The 19,176-nt window shown below is 24.3% G+C and overlaps 2 protein-coding genes across 6 annotated transcripts in view; one reads left to right on the top strand and one right to left on the bottom strand.

Moving 5' to 3' along the window:
• LOC126894190 (probable medium-chain specific acyl-CoA dehydrogenase, mitochondrial) overlaps window positions 1-10,447 on the top strand; it is a 21,090-nt gene extending 10,643 nt beyond the window's left edge. Inside the window, exons 4-9 of the mRNA XM_050665017.1 lie at window positions 323-423; window positions 7,738-7,818; window positions 8,530-8,769; window positions 8,832-9,074; window positions 9,915-10,085; window positions 10,157-10,447. Coding sequence (XP_050520974.1) covers window positions 323-423; window positions 7,738-7,818; window positions 8,530-8,769; window positions 8,832-9,074; window positions 9,915-10,085; window positions 10,157-10,306 — 986 coding nt within the window. The 3' untranslated portion in view covers window positions 10,307-10,447. The remainder of the gene's footprint in view (window positions 1-322; window positions 424-7,737; window positions 7,819-8,529; window positions 8,770-8,831; window positions 9,075-9,914; window positions 10,086-10,156) is intronic.
• LOC126894193 (magnesium transporter NIPA2) lies at window positions 10,417-19,176 on the bottom strand. 5 transcript variants are annotated; one of them, XR_007701333.1, is made up of 9 exons: window positions 18,890-19,175; window positions 17,859-17,981; window positions 16,762-16,904; window positions 16,245-16,353; window positions 15,990-16,166; window positions 14,672-14,877; window positions 14,376-14,592; window positions 10,630-10,714; window positions 10,417-10,563 (listed from the first exon to the last, which is right to left on the bottom strand). XR_007701333.1 is itself a non-coding variant. In XM_050665020.1 (9 exons), exons 1-8 carry the CDS (start codon window positions 18,975-18,977, stop codon window positions 10,666-10,668), a joined length of 1,089 nt encoding a protein of 362 aa, XP_050520977.1. In that variant the 5' UTR covers window positions 18,978-19,175; the 3' UTR covers window positions 10,417-10,563; window positions 10,630-10,665. The 5 variants fall into 5 exon arrangements, 4 of the variants coding, with proteins under 4 accessions (XP_050520977.1, XP_050520978.1, XP_050520981.1 ...); XM_050665020.1 differs by having other exon boundaries at window positions 14,399-14,592; XM_050665021.1 differs by having other exon boundaries at window positions 10,417-10,714; window positions 14,399-14,592; window positions 18,890-19,176.

Raw genomic sequence — 19,176 nt, 5'->3', positions numbered from 1 at the left:
GATAGTGATTTTAATCACTGTCAGATATCATCTATACTTGTCCCATCTATGCCTCGACCCCACTGTGCTACCGTTTTTTATCATAATTCTTCAGTGTTATAATATTTCACTCTACCACTCACTATACCTAGCAATCCTTCTAAAAAACTTGAGCGGAAATGGTACAGAATTCTTTTTGTCCACAGTAAAAATTAAAAATCTAACTATTGAAAAATTTTTAACCAATAAAAGAGTCGTCAATATAAAATACTTTATTATTTAAACCCTTGAAAAATTGTAATGTACTTTTTTTATTATTTTATATTAATTCAAAAATGTCTAGGTGGTTTAAATATGTCTGTAACCGATGGCTGTATGGTTGCTGAAGAATTAGGTTACGGATGCACTGGAATTAAAACTGCTCTTGAAGCTAGCGGTCTTGGCGTAAGAAATTTTTTAATTAACTAACATTTTATTATTATTTTTTTTTAATGACATACAAACCCGGATTTATCCATGTAAATTTTGACAAAATCTCTATCAGTTAAAGGGTTTTGAAGTTATGAAAAACCAATTTTTTATAATTTATTTATAAAAATTTATTCAGAAATTCTCAATTCTAATTTAAAAACTAANTTTTTATAATTTATTTATAAAAATTTATTCAGAAATTCTCAATTCTAATTTAAAAACTAAAAAATATTAAACTAAAAAGCCACAAAAAATTACTGAAAAGTCGCGGACACGTATTTCGGAAACAACGTTATCATTATCAACACATACTAGTATGTGNAAAGTCGCGGACACGTATTTCGGAAACAACGTTATCATTATCAAGTCTAAACACATACTGACACCAAGATTGATAAAACTCCCTTATATACCTCTAGTGACGTCAACATTAAGTAATATTATCACATTTTGCCAGTTTACACAAGTCTAATAATTTTAATAATGAATTTTTCAGTGGGCCAAGATCCCAATTAATTAAATTGTTTTTATTTTTAAACATTTCTATTGCCTCCCTAATATTAAGTTCTTATAGTTATTTACGTTTTTAATTAGTTTTATAGTTTTAATGGAGTGATTATGTGTCAATAAATGTTCAGCCACTGTAGATTTCCCAACTTCTTGATTTTTAATATTTCTTAAGTGCTCTTTATACCTGACCCCTATATTTCTTTTTGTTTGTCCTACGTAATATTTATTATAACTTTCACAATATATTTTATAAATGCCTGATTTCCCCCTTCTTCTACCTTATCTTAAGGGTTACCTAATAAATCTCTTAAATTATTACTCTTAGATGTTACTGAAGTAATACCAAAATTCTTAAATATTCTAGTTGGTCCATTTGAGACGCCCGGATAATATAAAATTGGTGATCTAATTACCTTTTTTCCCCACGCTAGTGAGTGTACTAGCTGCCCTCCTTTCTTTTTTCCACTTTTGTGTTCGGACTAATTTTGAAATTATGTTCTCGTAATACCCATTAAATCTAGCTATTTCTTTTATAACCACCAGTTCTTTATCAAAATCTATTTTATTCATCGGAATATTAATTAATCTGTAAACCATACTATTAAAAGCTGACAATTTGTGTTACCAGGTGTGGTTCAATGTGTTCGGAATGTACTGAATGTGTGGGTATTTTTCTGATAAATTTCAAAATTTAGTTCCCTCTCTGTTCTTTTAACTAATAAATCCAAAAAAGACAATTTTCCCTCTATTTCTTGTTCATATGTGAATTTAATCGACGGGTATAAATAATTTAAATGTTATATGAAAACCTCCATATTAAAATCTTTATTTATAACTGCAAAAATATCGTCTACATATCTAACCCCTAATTTTTGGATAATCACCATAAGTGTTTTAAATTTGTGTCAAACCTACTCATGAAAAGTTCTGCTAAAAATGGTGATAGCGGATTTCTCATTGCTGTGCCCTCAGTTTGCTCATGAAATTTATTTTGAAACTGAAAAACATTTTGACTCATACATAACTTTGTTAAATTAATAAGCTCATTTATTTATCTTGTTCTATGTTTTGTTCCTTTAGCCAGTCTAAGAAAATCAATTGTTATATTTATTGGGATATTCGGAAATAAGGCTACTACTTCAAAATAAATTGACCTTTCATTATTATGAATAGTAGAACCAGATCATTTTTGAACTAATATTATTTTTAACTGAAAGCTATCGAATTTTTTAATAGATGAAAATACCCTTACTAAGTGTTTAGCCAAATTGTAAGTCGTAGCATTAATATTCGACACAATATGTCTCATATTATTTCCTGTCTTATATATTTTTGGCAAAGCATTTGTTTAGGTATTTGAGGGTTTGAAATTTTAATAAAAAACCTGAACTTTTCTTCAATTATTAATTTTGAACTATTGATAACGTTTGTAGTCTCCCTTATCATTTTACTTAATGGATTTTTTAAAATTATTTATAGGGACCCCACACCAGTCCTTACGATTTGCGAGGCCCAAAGCAAAAATGACCATTTTTTTTTGCTCATCAATAGCCGGAGTACCTGGCTAATACCTAGATGTACCTAGGGCCAAATAATTTTATACCAACAAAAAATAGATAACAACACTTCATTTTTATCATTATTATAACTAAAAATATAACAAAAATGTTTTTATACAAATTTTAAAAACTTAAAAAGAAAAAAATTAAACAACTGTTTATTGTGAATTTTAAAATAAAATTATTTATGACTCCTTTGTAATAAAATTCATGAGTACCTACAGTGGCTTTTTAATATTAGTCAAAAATTTGCTTTAATTTAATAAAATTAAAAGAATAAAAAACAATGTCTTATTAAACTGACCTTCGTTAAAATAATTTAAATTACATGAAATCAATTTTTCTGGCTTTTCGGCAAACTTTTTAATAGTCTAAATTTTCACACAGATCACGTTCAATTGAAATAATTGCTAGATCAGAAAGACGATTTTGTGTCATAGATGTCCTTAAATAATTTTTTATGATTTTTACCTTGGAGAAACTTCTCTCTGCGCTTGCTGTGGTTATCGGAAGGGTCAATAATATTCTCAATGCAATAGAAATGTTTGGAAAGGAGCCACATGTTGTTTCTATTAAATTAATACATTCTATAGAAGTCATTTGTTTGTTCAAAATTCTACAAAAAATTTTTAATTCGTCAAAAAGTTCAATACCATCTATATCATCAGTTTCACCATCTTTTAATAAAATTTCTAAATCCATACAATGTTTTCTTATCGTTTCATCATCAAATGTTTTAAATTTTCAGTATTATATAAAAATCCAAAATATTCTGGTTGATGAGATAGTTGTTTAAAACGTTCATTAATTGATACGATTGCTTAATCTATTACGGCTAGAAAATAATCATCGTAAAATGTTTGCTCAGCTGAATTTAGACGTGCATCTTTGCTTTCATAATTGAAATGCCTAACTTTTTTTTTAATTCTAGATTGTTTAAAAACTGCTTGAATACCAAGGCCTTCACATAAATTTTGCGCAATTTTTTTTGACGATTCAAACCCTTCATTTCTAAAATTACAGCATTACTAAATTCCATATTTTTGCTCTGAAGACTCTTACTAACTATATTTATAGCATATAATAGTTCGTACCAAATAACAACACTTAAAATAAAGTCATAACAAAATTCATAGTTTGCTAATGACGAGCTTTCACTTTTTATTTTAAGATCCTTTGTTGATTAATTAATTTCTATTAAAGCGTCTTGTACTTGGCATAATTGAAAACGGATAGGCTTAACCGATTCGACCCGAGATTCCCATCTAGTATCTGACATTGGTTTTTAGTGTAAAATCTGAAACGTATTTGAGAAGAATAGTCCATCTTTCAGTGGAGGCAGAAAAAATAGAATAAATTCTTTGAATTACCCCGAAAAATGTCAAAGCAGCTGGTACGAATGATGCCATATCTCCGAGAAGTAAATTAAAACTGTGAGCAGTGCACGGAACAAAAAAAGCTCTTGGATTTTCAGAAAGGATTCTTGACTGCACTCCTTGATGATGACCTATCATATTCGCCCCGTTGTCATACGCTTGGCCACGACAATTATTTAAATCTATGTTCATTAGTTTCAATTGTGCTTTTATTTCCTCTGTTAAATTCAAGCCAGTTTTACTTGTAGTATGAATGAAACATATAAAATATCCATTTATTTCATATTTGAAAATTTTCGAAATTTCTCTAACGCGCAATAAAAATGTAAGCGGCTCCTTGTGACCTTTATCAGGAGTTCCGTCCAATAAAATTGTGAAATATTTACTTTGTCTTACTCAATTTATTATTTCATCACGTATTTTTGTGACAATAATATTAATAAGTTCATTTTGTATCCTATGACCTAAATAATGATCATGGATATCATTATTATACAGAGTGGCCCACCACTCACTGACAACTTAAATAACTTTTGATCCAGTTAATATTTTTAGTTGATTTTTTTTTTAAATAATAGTTATACGTTAGGTCTATAGTTATATCTCAATAATTAATTTTTTTACATTTTATTAAAAATATTAATTATTTTTAAATTTTAAATAAAATGTAAAAAAAAAATCTAAGATAGCTATTTTGTAGAGTAGAGTTTAAGAAAAATTTTAGTAAAAAAATATCTTATTAATATTCAGTAGTAAATATTCTGTAGCGTTTTGAAGTTTGTGAAAATTTGAATTTTCATGTATTATTTTACGGTATTAAACATTGAAATACGTATTGAGAAAAGGACAGAAGAAAACGCTATCTTTTCATGATTACTGTGTATACATATGATGATAATGTGTATACATTACAAACTTGGCATTAATACCATGATAAGAAATTAGATAAGGCAATTATTACTTATCACTCTCATTCAAAAGTATATTGAAAAGATAGCGTTTTCTTCTGTCCTTTTCTCAATACGTATTTCAATGTTTAATACCGTAAAATAATACATGAAAATTCAAATTTTCACAAACTTCAAAACGCTACAGAATATTTACTACTGAATATTAATAAGATATTTTTTTACTAAAATTTTTCTTAAATTCTACTCTACAAAATAGCTATCTTAGATTTTTTTTTTACATTTTATTTAAAATTTAAAAATAATTAATATTTTTAATAAAATGTAAAAAAATTAATTATTGAGATATAACTATAGACCTAACGTATAACTATTATTTAAAAAAAAAATCAACTAAAAATATTAACTGGATCAAAAGTTATTTAAGTTGTCAGTGAGTGGTGGGCCACCCTGTATACATGTTTTAAATGATCAGCCATAATTAAATCAAATTTTGCAATCATTTGAAGTGAGCCTAAAAATTTACCATTATTAGCTGTATATAACTTAGAACTTGTACCACGAAAAGCGTCATTATGCTTTGCTAAAAATTCTATACATGCAATAATTCGTTTAAGAATTTTACGCCAACGTTGTTTTTCAATATTTACGTTTCTTTGAATATTCATTATCTATAATTGTATGGAGATTAAGTCTCATACGTAATTGTAGCCATTTTTCTTGAGCTGTATTACGTGAAATAGATAATTCGTGCTCTTTTAAACGTTCATTTATCTGTTTCCAATTAAAAAATCCTTCTGACGCCAATGATGAAATTGAGTTTGAAGAAAATAAACGACAATAGAGACAAAAAACTCGATTTAAAAATTTAGAATATAAAAGCCAATTTCTTACCACTTTTTCACAGTTGCCCATTATTCGATTATAATGTGTTATGCTGAATTTTCTACCTTCGTCGTTTGATGGAAAATTATAATTTATAATTTTTGAAGGCGAGTTCTCTATTAAATAAACTCGTAATTTATCTGTAATATTTTGCCATTTACCTGAATCGTCATTATCAATGTCATCGTCCTGTACCTTTTTGTTCTTTGTATCTTCTTGGAGTAGTAAATCTTTTGATAGTTGTTGAAGATTTTCATTTACTTCATTCTGTTCAGTCTTGCTACTGGATTGTAATTCTTTTGTTTCAATAGTAATATTGTCTAACAATAATTTTTGTTCGTTATTTTCAATGTTAACTTGACTACTACAGTCAAGTTAACATTGAAACCGGAAGTAGTTTACGGCAACACAATCATATTGATCTTTATTTAAAAATTTACATAAAGAGTTTTTTAAAAGTTTATCCTGCTCTTTTTGAACATTTTTAAGTTTTCGCTTTTCAGTACCACTTAAAAATTTTCGATATTTATCACGTAATCGGCCACTCATTTTATTTTGGTACCCGATATTTAAGCTCCAACGACGACGAAAAACGAACACATACTAAAAATTACCGGAACAAACTGTTTGTTATTTCGGTGAATAAATGGTTTTAATATTATGACTATTTTTCCAGATTATTCCAAAAGCTACATGATCTGCTAGTTCATTATTAATATCCTAATTAAAATAAAGTATGTCGAATGAAAAATGGGATTATTAAAAAATATTATTTCTCATAAAAAAATAATGTTGATCCATACACTTTTCAATATGTCAGCATTATAAAGTTAAAAATGTAAAAAATAAAATCGAGAATTTTCACACAATAATAGCATTCGGTAGCCATTTTCACCGTGAAGATAAAATAAAGCAGAAAACACAATGTTCCCGTAATTTTTAACTAAATTGTCTCCCTAGTTTTTAGAAAATAAAACTACCGGACTTTTATTAAAATTATTTATCTGGCCCTTATTTTTGTATTCTGATAGTAAATTAAGAAATTTTTTCTTTAACTTTTGTTTTTTTTTTTTAAATTTATGTTCAATCACTTGGTACATCTTCTGCTCGAAGATTTCTCACTGTGATTGACTTAGAAAATTAGAGAGTTTTAAATGTAATTGATAAGTCCCCATTTCTAATCTATTTCTATTACTATAATGATTTATTACTTCTAATTTAAGAAACTTCTCTTGTGCGAAATTTATTGACTTAAAAAAATTAATATTATTATTGTTTGACTTACTTGGTAATCTGGTAAACTTATGAGTCATTTGGAACTTAATACACTTTTAAGAAAAAATATATCAGCTCAAATCAGACATATTTTCGTCTTGGTCTGCATCAGTTTGTTTAACTCTTTATTATGATCAAAAAGCCCAATTGCCATAATTATATAATAAAAATTGATCACTTGTGGCTAATTAATTAAATAAAATTAAAACTATGTTAAAAATATTATTAATTTAAAAATTAGTTTTTATTACACATTAATTTTATTATGATTTTTAATATATTATAAATCAGTACCTTAGTATTAGTAATACTTCATGTTTATAACTATGACAATTATCAGGAAGACAAAAAATAAATTATATATTTGTCAGAATTTATTAATTTATAGCAGATTGTATTTATGAAATGTTTTATTTATTAAACTTGAAGTATTATAAAAAGTTGAAACTTTTAAGTTTTGAACTTAGAAGATATTTGATTTTTATGAGGGTTCAAAATTGGCATTGCTAAATTTTATTTGAATTCATAAATACATAGATATTTAAAACCATTAAAATTAAATTTTTTTTTTTCATTTATTCAATGAAATCTAAATAACAAAAATATTGTTCCAAATGGATCTATCTCGATTTTATAAGAGACTTTATTAATATATTCAATTTAATTACTAAAATTGAGAAAAATGTGTTCTCTTCATTTTTCTGAAAATCATCTTTTAGGAACATATAGTGTTAAAGATTTATGAATACTTAATATTTTATTTCAATTTTTTAGCAAATGCCAGTAATAATTGCTGGAAATAAGGAACAACAAAAGAAATACCTTGGCAGACTTATTGAGGAACCATTAGTAGCTGTAAGTAAAATCATAGACTGATATTTGGTTAAATTTAGGGGAAGTAAGAAGAATAATTCTTAGCAAAGTGAATCGCTTGAGATTTACCCCTCTGCACTCCTTATAGTCATATAGCAATATTGCTTTAAGAATATAAATGAATATTAATGCATAATAAAATACTTTTAATAATTGTTTTTATTTCAATAAAATATATCTATGTCTATTTTCAGATTTTTTATAAGTACTGAAAAACTTTGCCATAATTATTAATAAAATAAAAATACTGAACCATTGACAATTATACAAACTGATGTAACTGAATATTTTAAACTAACAATAAAAATTGCCTCATATCTTAAATTCATGTTGGTTACTTATTATGTTATGTATTAGTTCATTGTCATAAAAATAGTATAATAACGAACCAATATCAGGCACAGACAAAATAATCTATTGTTAACTCATTAAGAAAAATATAAGTTTTGAAAAATTTAATATATCATTTAGATTAATGATTCAATTTTAGAGGAACTAATTGTATTTTTATGTGAATTAAGCACCCCCTTCCATGTTTGCTTACGAGTAAATTATTAATATGATTAATTAATATAGTCATGAAGAGAAAATTATTGGTTTATATTAATTAAATTTTTAATTTATCATTTTATCTGCATAATCAAATTATAATTTAGTTATTATTAAATAATAATAGTTTTTTTCTGAATATAGGCCTATGGAGTTACAGAACCAGGGGCTGGTTCAGATGTAAATGGTATTAGAACTAAAGCTGAGAAAAAAGGTGACGAGTACATAATTAATGGTCAAAAAATGTGGATAACTAATGGTGGGGTTGCTAATTGGTATTTTTTATTGGCACGTACGGATCTGAATCCTAAAGCACCAGCTAGTAAAGCATTTACTGGATTTATTGTTGATGCAGATACTCCAGGTTTAACACCCGGTAGAAAGGTAATCTAACCCAACCATATTATTTAATTTTATTAATAAACTATATATTATTGAAAAATAAGGAGTTAAACATGGGACAAAGAGCATCAGATACAAGAGGAATTACATTTGAAGATGTCAGGGTACCTAAAGAAAATGTTTTAATGGGTGAAGGTCAAGGATTCAAAATTGCAATGTTAACCTTTGATAAAACAAGACCTCCAGTAGCAGCAGGAGCTGTTGGATTAGCTCAAAGAGCTTTGGATGAAGCAACTAAATATTCTCTAGAACGTAAAGCTTTTGGAGTTTCTATTGCATCACACCAAGTAAAAAATTATTAAAAACTATTTGTCAGATTCTTCTGTTCTCGATATATCAATTAAATAATGTAACACAGTTAAAATTGTTAAATTTATAGTCATTGACATATTACATTTTTTCTCTCGTCTTTATTTAAACTAAGTTTAATATTATTTTTTATTTGTTATTTAAACTAAGTTAGATATAAAACAAAAATTGTGTTAAATTGTTCCAATTACTTGAATAATTCATAAAATTTTATTAATGAAGAGCATTTTTCCTGTTAAACACATTAAATTTTAATAAATAAGTAATGTATTTTTTTTTCATACATTTTTTGGTAGCAATATTATATTTTGGAAATTGCCAATTATAATAATATCTTTTAAAGTGGTTGGGAGGAGGGACACCCTTAAGTACCTTCAGGACACTCAAATTTCAACATTAATTTATTGCAAATGAAGTTATTAATGCTTTTGTTACTGATATGTAAAACCAAATTATATAAAATTGAATAATTTACAGGTCATGTCATGATCTAAAACAAAGAATAATTTTTTAATGATTAAAAAGTATTTTATTAATTAGGTTATTTTTATATGTTATTGAATGCAATTTTAATAAAAATTTAATATTAACAATTTTTTATTGGTCTATTTAACTTTGAGTTAGACAAGTTTGGCTATATAATAAAACTCTTATAATTTAATTGAAGTATATTAGTCAATAAAAATATTATTTAACACCCAATATTTTTAAATCTTTTACTTTTTGTTATACAACATTACTAATATAAAATTGTTAGGTTTTCTTCTAAGATTTATTTGTCTATTAATTTAAGTTAATTTGATAAAATTTCTTTAAAGGCTGTTGCTTTTATGTTGGCTGAAATGGCTATTGGTATCGAAGCTGCAAGACTTACTTATATGAAAGCTGCTTACGAGGTGGATCAAGGTAGACGAAACTCATACTACGCTTCTATATCTAAAGCATTTGCAGCTGATGTTGCTAATAAATGTGCTACTGATGCTGTACAAGTATGTATCAGAATTTCAAAAAAATTATTAAATAAGATAAATAAATTATTTATTTATTTAATATATAATAGATATTTGGTGGAAATGGTTTCAATACTGAATACCCCGTTGAAAAATTAATGAGAGATGCTAAAATTTATCAAATTTACGAAGGAACTGCTCAAATTCAACGTTTGATTATTTCACGTGAAATAATAGAGAGAGCGAAACTAAACTTATAGTCTATTTTTTGAAATTTATAAGAAAACATTAAGATGTACTAATGAAAATATTTTTTATACATAATCAAAATTAAATATTGGATACAAGGTTTTTTTTTAAATTTTACACATGCTTTAAAAATATATATATTTATCAACTAAGCAGTCTTTTAATTTCCATTTTACAAAAAAATTAATTTAACCAATATATTGATTGTTAGTTGCCTTTTGTTGGTCTTGTGGAACAGAAGTGTTATTTTTCACTTCAAGGCCTAAAACTGATGGAACAGAATAAATAAAATAAAAATTATTATTGTGATGATTTCAATTGATAGGTAACTTACATAATTTAGTTGAAAATTATTTGCATTTTGGTGACATTAAATTTTGAGTACATTGTACTGATATTTTCTGATTTTGTCATACTCCCTATTACAAAAAAAAAAAAATTACTTGAAAGTACATCAAATATATATAAATTAAATAAATGTTAATTATTATTTAATTTTTGTGTATGTGAGGTGCAACTCATGCACTGAGATTAAATACTGATGTTATTTATTTTAATTAGTAATAGTTTCATATGATTGTTAAATATTAATCTAACTGCAATCCTTTGATAACAATTTCTGAAAATTTGAAAAACTATTCAATTATTGAAAGAAATACTTATAATTAATTTTAATGTGTATTAATATTAAATAGGTTGTATAATTTGTACTATAAATATTATAAAGGGTTTTTATTAATGAGACAATAAATTGTATTTTATTACATATCCTGGAAAATTATTACTCATGGATAGTAGTATAAGTAGTATAAGCTTATACAACTGTAAATGACCTTTTAACTGTTATTAATTACTTACTTTTGATATAAATCAAAATGAAATTTAACAAATTTTTAATACAACCCAATGTATTTGCAATGCAACCATTAGCAGTTGGAGGACTTTGGAGGCGGTCTCTCGAAAATAAGTAAGGTCCTACCAAAAATTCAGTATAATATTAAGTGTGATAAAAAAAAATTTTAGCTGGGAGAAATTATAATTAACTTCCGAATTTTTTTTTAAACTTTACCTTGGAGTGCAATATTTTTATATTTTTAGCTCCATTTAGTTAATTAAATATTTTAAATACATATACATATATATATATATAATGTAACATGAATAATTAATTCCATAATTAATAAACAAAACATTAGGCAGAACATATAGCTTCATCAAAAATATTGAAAACATAATTGTTATTTAAATCTATCCATTCTTAAGTAAAATTAAAACTATATTAAAAATATTATTAATTTAAAAAACTAAAAAATATTAAAGAAATTTTCTTTAAGAAATCAGCAATTTGGGTTCTTTCTTCAAAGATCATTCTTCAAAATTTATTTTTAATTAAAATTATATGGAGTCATTACCTTTACACTTTTTCCTAGGTAGTATACATAGTTCTGTATTGACCTTAACTTAAAGGCCAAATATTTACAGAAAAAGCTCATGGCCCATTAGAAATATTTTTATGCAGCCTAGACTGGTCAATAATTTAATATATTAATATTATATTATTAATAATATATATAACTTTATAAAAAGCTCTTTTATTGATTCTAGTTCTTATTAACATTTTACAGACCTAACCTAATAATAACCATTTAAATAATAGTTTAAAAAAAACATTTTTCAATATAATATCATAGCATAGAAAAATTGTTTTATTAAATTTTTATATGACACTACCAAGGGCAGATCTAGCTTGCGCTAACAGGTTTAATAATGTATTTTTACAATATGTCAATAGAAAACATTGTAATACAATGCCCACCAAAATGGCTAATATAGACATGACTAAATTGGTTGTAAATAATTTGAACATAAGACATAGGCTTTTGACCCTTATTATTATATATAATGTTTTTAATTTTTTGGCTGACTTCAAATCAAAGTAAAAGATCTAATTAATTAAAAATCCCTTGGTTACATGATTATAATCACAAGCTGTTTCAGTGAATACATTTTTTTATTAATTTCCCTAAAATAAGATATAGTACATTAAAGAAATTAAAGTTTTTTTTTGTTTTAAATGAAATACTAAAATTTAAGTATAATTATTAGACATTCATATTAGGAAAAACACAACATGCAAACAAATCAATTAAATAAAAACTGTTAAATACAACCATAATATTATACAAATAATAAAAACTCCATTACATTAAATAATAAATAACAAATATATAAAAATTTCAATAACTGACTTAAAATATTCAATACTTCTTTTATGGATTAATAAAAACACAGTATTTCCTAATAATTAGCGATACATAGATAAACAGTTTTTATTAATTTTTATAAATAATATAAATATATAGAAATTTAGATATAAATTATTCACTCAAAGAATATTTTATGGATTTAATAACACCAAAACTTGTTATTACATGATTTTTTATTTATATAAATATATACCAAGTGTATCAGAACTAATTGTTAAGGCTTATTTTAAAATTTATTTTATTAGAGATAAATAATAAAAAATATGCAAATAAATTTAACATGAGAAGTCAATAATTATTAAAAAAAATAATGTAACAACAAGATTAGATCAAAAGTTATAAGCTCCATTAGTCAGACATGAGACACCTGTATATACAATACAGGTGTCTCACCAGATTCTAAGTATGTTTTTTGGAACGCAGGCACAGTATCCACACACCAGTATGAACTGAACCCACCCTCACTAAACAATCACTCTATGTACATGCTTGTAACTCAATGAGTACTTATCCTAAATAAAAAAAATATTTTTTTATTATAAATAATAAAATATATGCTTTAAATGTAGTCAAAAATTATTTTTTAAAAAAGTAATAAAAATAATCACTGGATCAAAATTTAATAAGATTTAACCAGTTAGGGTACTGTTTATGGAAATTTTTTTTTTGGCTTTTAATACATATGTTATAAAATATTTATTATGTTCATCCTTTATATGTTATAGGAATGTTAACTTTATTTTATTAAATAACAACACACATATTTAATTAGCTTATAAATTAGAAAATTATATAATTAAGAAAACGACTAGTTGATAACAACTTTTGGACCAATGCATCAGAAAATATTCACAATTTTGTACCTTGGTGGGAGGAGGAGAGTGGCCGAGAAATGACTAATGATAAAAACTCATCCACACTTCATCCCCAGTATATATTAAAAAAAAAAATAAACTTCTAAAGTATTGGTCTAAAAGTTGTTAACGATCAGTATTTTCTTAATTATATCATATATTACATATTATATGTATTCTATTTTATAAGCAAGTTAAATATGTGTTGTTATTTGAAAAAGTAATGATAACATCCTTATAAGATATAAGAGATAGACCTGAAAATTGTTTTATAACAGATAAATAGAGATACATGTGTAACTTAAAAAATTAAAAAAATATATATATTATTTAAGAAAATTGAATAAAAAAATAATTTGTATTAAATTATATTTTAGATGTTAAGATTACGATTATTATTTATAGATTAATGACATGTAGGTTTGGTTTTTATTTATGAAATTTATAGAAACACTTAGTTTTATAAAAAAATATATATAAAACTACTAAAAAATCTTTTACTTATATTTTTTTTTCTGTGAGGCCCATAGGTGTCTATTAGAATAACAATTTTTTAACCCATATGATGAGGCCTCAAAAAAAAAAAAAAACAGTTCTCAGCTCAAACAATTTTTATTTAGTATTTAATGGTTATCTTATAACCATTCAGAAATTTAAGTAATTTAACTTCATATTCATTTTAATACTAAAAAAATAATAATATTATTATTGATACATGCAAAAACACAATGAGTGGAGAAAATTTCCCACATAGTTAACACATTGATCTAATATTAGTTTAAATATATAATATCTTTACATCAACAATGAAAATAGCATTATTTTACAACATACCCAAAGATAATTTTATACATTTACAAGTGTACAAAAATTTTAATTTATAAGCTCATTTACTATAACTGTACATAATAATACTCAACATTTAGTGATAGTAAGGAATTTATATTACTAAAATATACTTAAGTATAATTGTCAAGCATGCCTTGTTCCATATTGTGGATTATTTTTCATAAGTGATGAAGTTTGGGCAATTTCTTCAATAGTAATTTTTCTGATTATTGGTTGCCGGACTCTCCAACCTAATTGACTATGAGACATGTCAACGTCGCGAAATGAATTCAGCATAAAAATAGCTGTCACCGTGATAAGAAAGCCACAGATTATTCCTATGATATCCTGAATAAATAGAAGTCAAAAATAAAATAATTTGATTTATAATTTAGTTAAGTAGCATTTTATTTCATGTAGTACATACATTTAAATACAAATTATCCCATTCTTTGAAGAGTATTGCTGAGGCAGCTATCACAAGAGATGTAAACATGACATAATACACTGGAGTAACTACCCCAGTGTTAAATGTATCCAATGCTTTATTTAAGTAATTCATTTGTATACTTACAAATACAACTAATAATAAAATAAACATGTATGTAAGCCAATTAGTAAATTCACTTTGCCCTAAAATAATAAAATGAAATAAATATTTATTTAAACTGTAATATATATAAACTTTAAAAATTAACATAAAAAACCCAGCAAAGTGGGGTCAATTATAGATAACTAAAAATACTTCGATACGAATCTATTAAATTTCACAATTTCTTTGTTTTAAAATTTCAATTAAAATATAATGCTTGTCAAATTATTTGCTTAATCAAAATTGATAAAATTTTTTTTTTTTAATTACAATTTTTCTTATTTTAATAGTCGATTTCTCATAATAGAAAAATTATCAGGATAAAATATTTTTTTAATATTAAAGTTCATTTAAAAAGTTTTAATTTGATATAGATTTAAAATACAGTTGTTCCAGGATATTAAATTTAAAAAAAAACATTTTTTACATGTGTAGGTTGTCAATTTCAAACTTTTCCTGAGCTTAGGTTATTCATTGAACTTTTACGTAAAGAATGTTTCTTGTCTCAATTATATCCCATTAAAAATGAATTAGGACCAGTAATTTTTAAAAAAAGTTATATTATTATGAAAATTTCATTTTTTAAGGTATCGTAATTTTGAGAGCTGAGTATTTTAATGGACAGACACAAAAAAAAACATATCATGGTTTAACCAATACCTTCTCAACTTTACATTGAAGTTAAAATTATATTAAATCAATAAAATAGTATTATACCTACAGGCAGATAAAAGACACATAAATGATGTAATAAATATTATAACTATATTTTTAAATAAGTTTAAATAGTTACAAGATAATTTTTAACAATCAATTTGGTAGATCCTCTTATGTATAAAATCTTTTTTTAATTTTATAAAACAAATTTAATACTGAAAAGTTTTCATTATTAAGTTTTCCCTAATATATGCTAATTGATAAATTTTTTTCTTATAATTAATATAACTTGAATAAGTAATTAGGAAAAAATACATATATTAAAAAATAAATAACCTATTAAAATATTTTTTTACCTATGTATTTGAATTTCAAGAAAAAATTATTTTTTAAACAAATTCAAATAAACTTTGAAAATAAGACTTTTAAATTAATTAATTAACATGGTTAAAACATCATAATAACCAACCTATTATTTATTGCAGATTGTACATACCTGATATTGTTTCACGTATGGCTAGTCCAAGTCCTTTACACCACATAACTGTTAATGATCCTGCAGCTGAACACATGATAACATAAACAATAACATTTGTTGATCCATATCGTGGACCAAAATACATAAATATAGATATAATTATGATCATCATAACAGCAGTATAAATAATAAAACCTATTTAATTAACAAAAAAATCATTTGAACTTTATTTGGAAAAAATATATATTATTAAAATAAGTTAATTTTTATTACCGGGTTCAGTCAATTTCTGTAATAAAATATCCATACTATCAATTTCTCCTTCCTTTGGAGAATGAATTACCATAACTGTAGAACCTATTACACACATAAAGCATCCGATCTAGAACATGAATGTAAACAATTACTATTAAAATTGTTGAAAATTAAAGATAACAAATCACATATATAAACTATTATATTACTTTTAACTTTATGATACTATTGTAGCATAGAGTGATTCTATTGTAATAAATTACTTAATTAATCAAAAAATAAAAATAATTTTTCTTTAATAAGTAATACAAATTTTATTATTATTGTGGTTGAGAATTTGAGATTTAGAAAAAAAAAATTAGTATTTAATTAATTAAAATAGTATATAACTATGAAAAAGTTATTTTTATGAAATATAAAGAGAAAATGAATAAATTTCTTTGACAAATGAAGAATGAAAAAGATTCTTCTAAAATTGGGAAATTTTTGGATCATCACTTTAAATTAAATAACTGAGAAATAATTCATAGTTTACCTTTGCTAGTAAATTAAGCTGTTCTTTAAGATACTTGGTTGATAAAATGGCTGAAATAATAACACTGAGAGCTCCAAGGGGAGCAACTACTGAGGCTGGAGCAAATGCATATGCTGCGAAATTAAATATTTCTCCCACAGCCACTAATATAATAATCATAAAAAGTAAGCATTAAGATATGTTATTTTACAATAACACTTATAAATGGTTCAAATTAGTTTTACTAATATAAAAATGCACATTCTTATTTAAACAATACATACATAGTAGCCGAAATTTTAAATTAATAAAATATATATATATACATTAAATATTTAATAAATCAAAAACTTAATTAAACTCATATAATTTTGTGGCTCAGTTATATTTTTTTAATAAAAAATTATAAATAAAGAATATAACATAAAAACATTGAATTATATTATTTTAAATTTATTAGGATAAACAATAAAATAAATCAGAAATACAGGGATATTATATAAATTAATTAAAAAATAATATCAGATTTTTTTATGTTAAACATCAACTAAGAATCTCAATTCTTGTTTTCTGTGAGTAACCAAAATTTATGAAAAAAATTCTTTTAGACTAGAAATGGCATTATCATAGCGTTTTATACTACTAATATGAATTATTTTCAATTTAAAACTAAACTAAAGTGTACAATTCCAGATACTGATTATGCTAGGTTCAACTGTATTGAGGTTTTTTTAAGTACATTTATTTTAAGGATACAATTTTAGATTATTAGTGCATAAAAATCATTTTTCTGAACAATGTTTCACAATGCATGGTATGTCAAATTTAAGGATTATTAGAATGCTTAATTATGTGTTTTTTTTAAGTTGTGAATTTAAGAGTATTAATTACAACAAATTTATGAGGTTTATACTTAAAGCTATGTCAATATTCTATTGATAAGGGATATATCAAAACAGAAAAGATAACATTAGCTAAAAAAAGAATAGATCGGGAAATTCTTGGTTTATCACTTTTGAAATATAAATTCCCAGACTCCAAAGAGAGAAAAAGAATAATTGTAAATTTTCCATTATTAATTTTTAGAAGCATTTAAATTATAATACCATTATACTTACTTGTAGATAATCCTAACCACCACAACCAATTTCTAAGATAACCATATCCACCATTTGCTGCTCTTCGGCCAGTTCCTAAAGATAACTGAATCAGAGCTTTTTTTTTAATGATAAAACTTGCACCTATAATTTGTTAATATTTATAATGAATAATTATTTTTAATAAGAATATTAGGAGTAAACTTAATATTTATGCATTTATCCCCAGATCTTTTTACACACATTTGTGGAAGATTTACTCTTTAAAAAACTTTACTATGTAAGTTTATAAAGTGTATTACAAAATTAAATATAAATGCATTTAAATAAAAAATCTCTTAAAAATGATTTTGGGATTTCTTTATCTTGAATCTATGAAAAATAGTTAATTAATTTGTAAGTCAACAAAATATTAGGAAAATTATCACAAAAAAAATTGTTTTGAACTCTTGAAAATTAAATCCTGGAGAAATACCAAGACAATTTTTTTAAACAATAATGCATGCTGCTTTTAGTTATTTCAGTTCTGACACATAAATGATAGTACTAAGTGTTTTAAATTTTAAAATAATTTTGAAAGAGATAAAAAAACTTAAGTTTATTAAATTTAGGCATCTAATAATTTTTGGTAGAGAACACATTCATTAGTATTATAGAATGAATCAATAAGAACTTATTACAATAAGGTCTTATATTCAAACTAAAAATCCTTCCCTCATTTAAAATATTTTTTTTCATAGAATTACATATAATTTTCATAACTTTGGGGAAACCCAAAGATTCCTATAGATTCTTCTAGATTATGCCTTTAAACTTCTCAGAATAATATGTTATTTTATCAAGGTAAAATGGTAGATATCATTTGATAAAATTATTATACATAAGTGGCATTAGTCGAAAAATTAAAAAATAGATAATACACAAAATATGTTTTCAAGAATATATAGATAAAAAAAATTAGTTTTGTTTTTTCTACATTCCCATTTTTAAACTGGCATTATTTTTTAAATACGTTTATTTTTAAGAAAGATATCAAAAAATATAAAATATACCTATAAATCCACTAGATGATAAAGCAAGTCCAAGACCAATATAATAATCAGTCATATTAAATGGAACATTTTCTAAATTTTTATCCATGGTTTTAATTGAATTAAGACAGCCAAAATATAGTCACTTAATTATGATTTTAACTTTACAAAATAACTTTTGGTCTGAAATTTTTTAACAAATCCATATCTCAAATATTACATTAACAATAACATTATATATACTTTAATTAATTTTATTTATGTATTTATTTTTAAATTAATTATTACAACATAAAAATCACAATATA

The sequence above is a fragment of the Daktulosphaira vitifoliae genome, unplaced genomic scaffold (genome assembly GCF_025091365.1).
Source record: "Daktulosphaira vitifoliae isolate Bord-2020 unplaced genomic scaffold, ASM2509136v1 Scaffold_1, whole genome shotgun sequence".
Taxonomy (NCBI): Eukaryota; Metazoa; Arthropoda; class Insecta; order Hemiptera; family Phylloxeridae; genus Daktulosphaira; species Daktulosphaira vitifoliae.
Note: the sequence above shows the minus strand (reverse complement) of the source record. Positions and strands in the feature narration are given on the sequence as shown.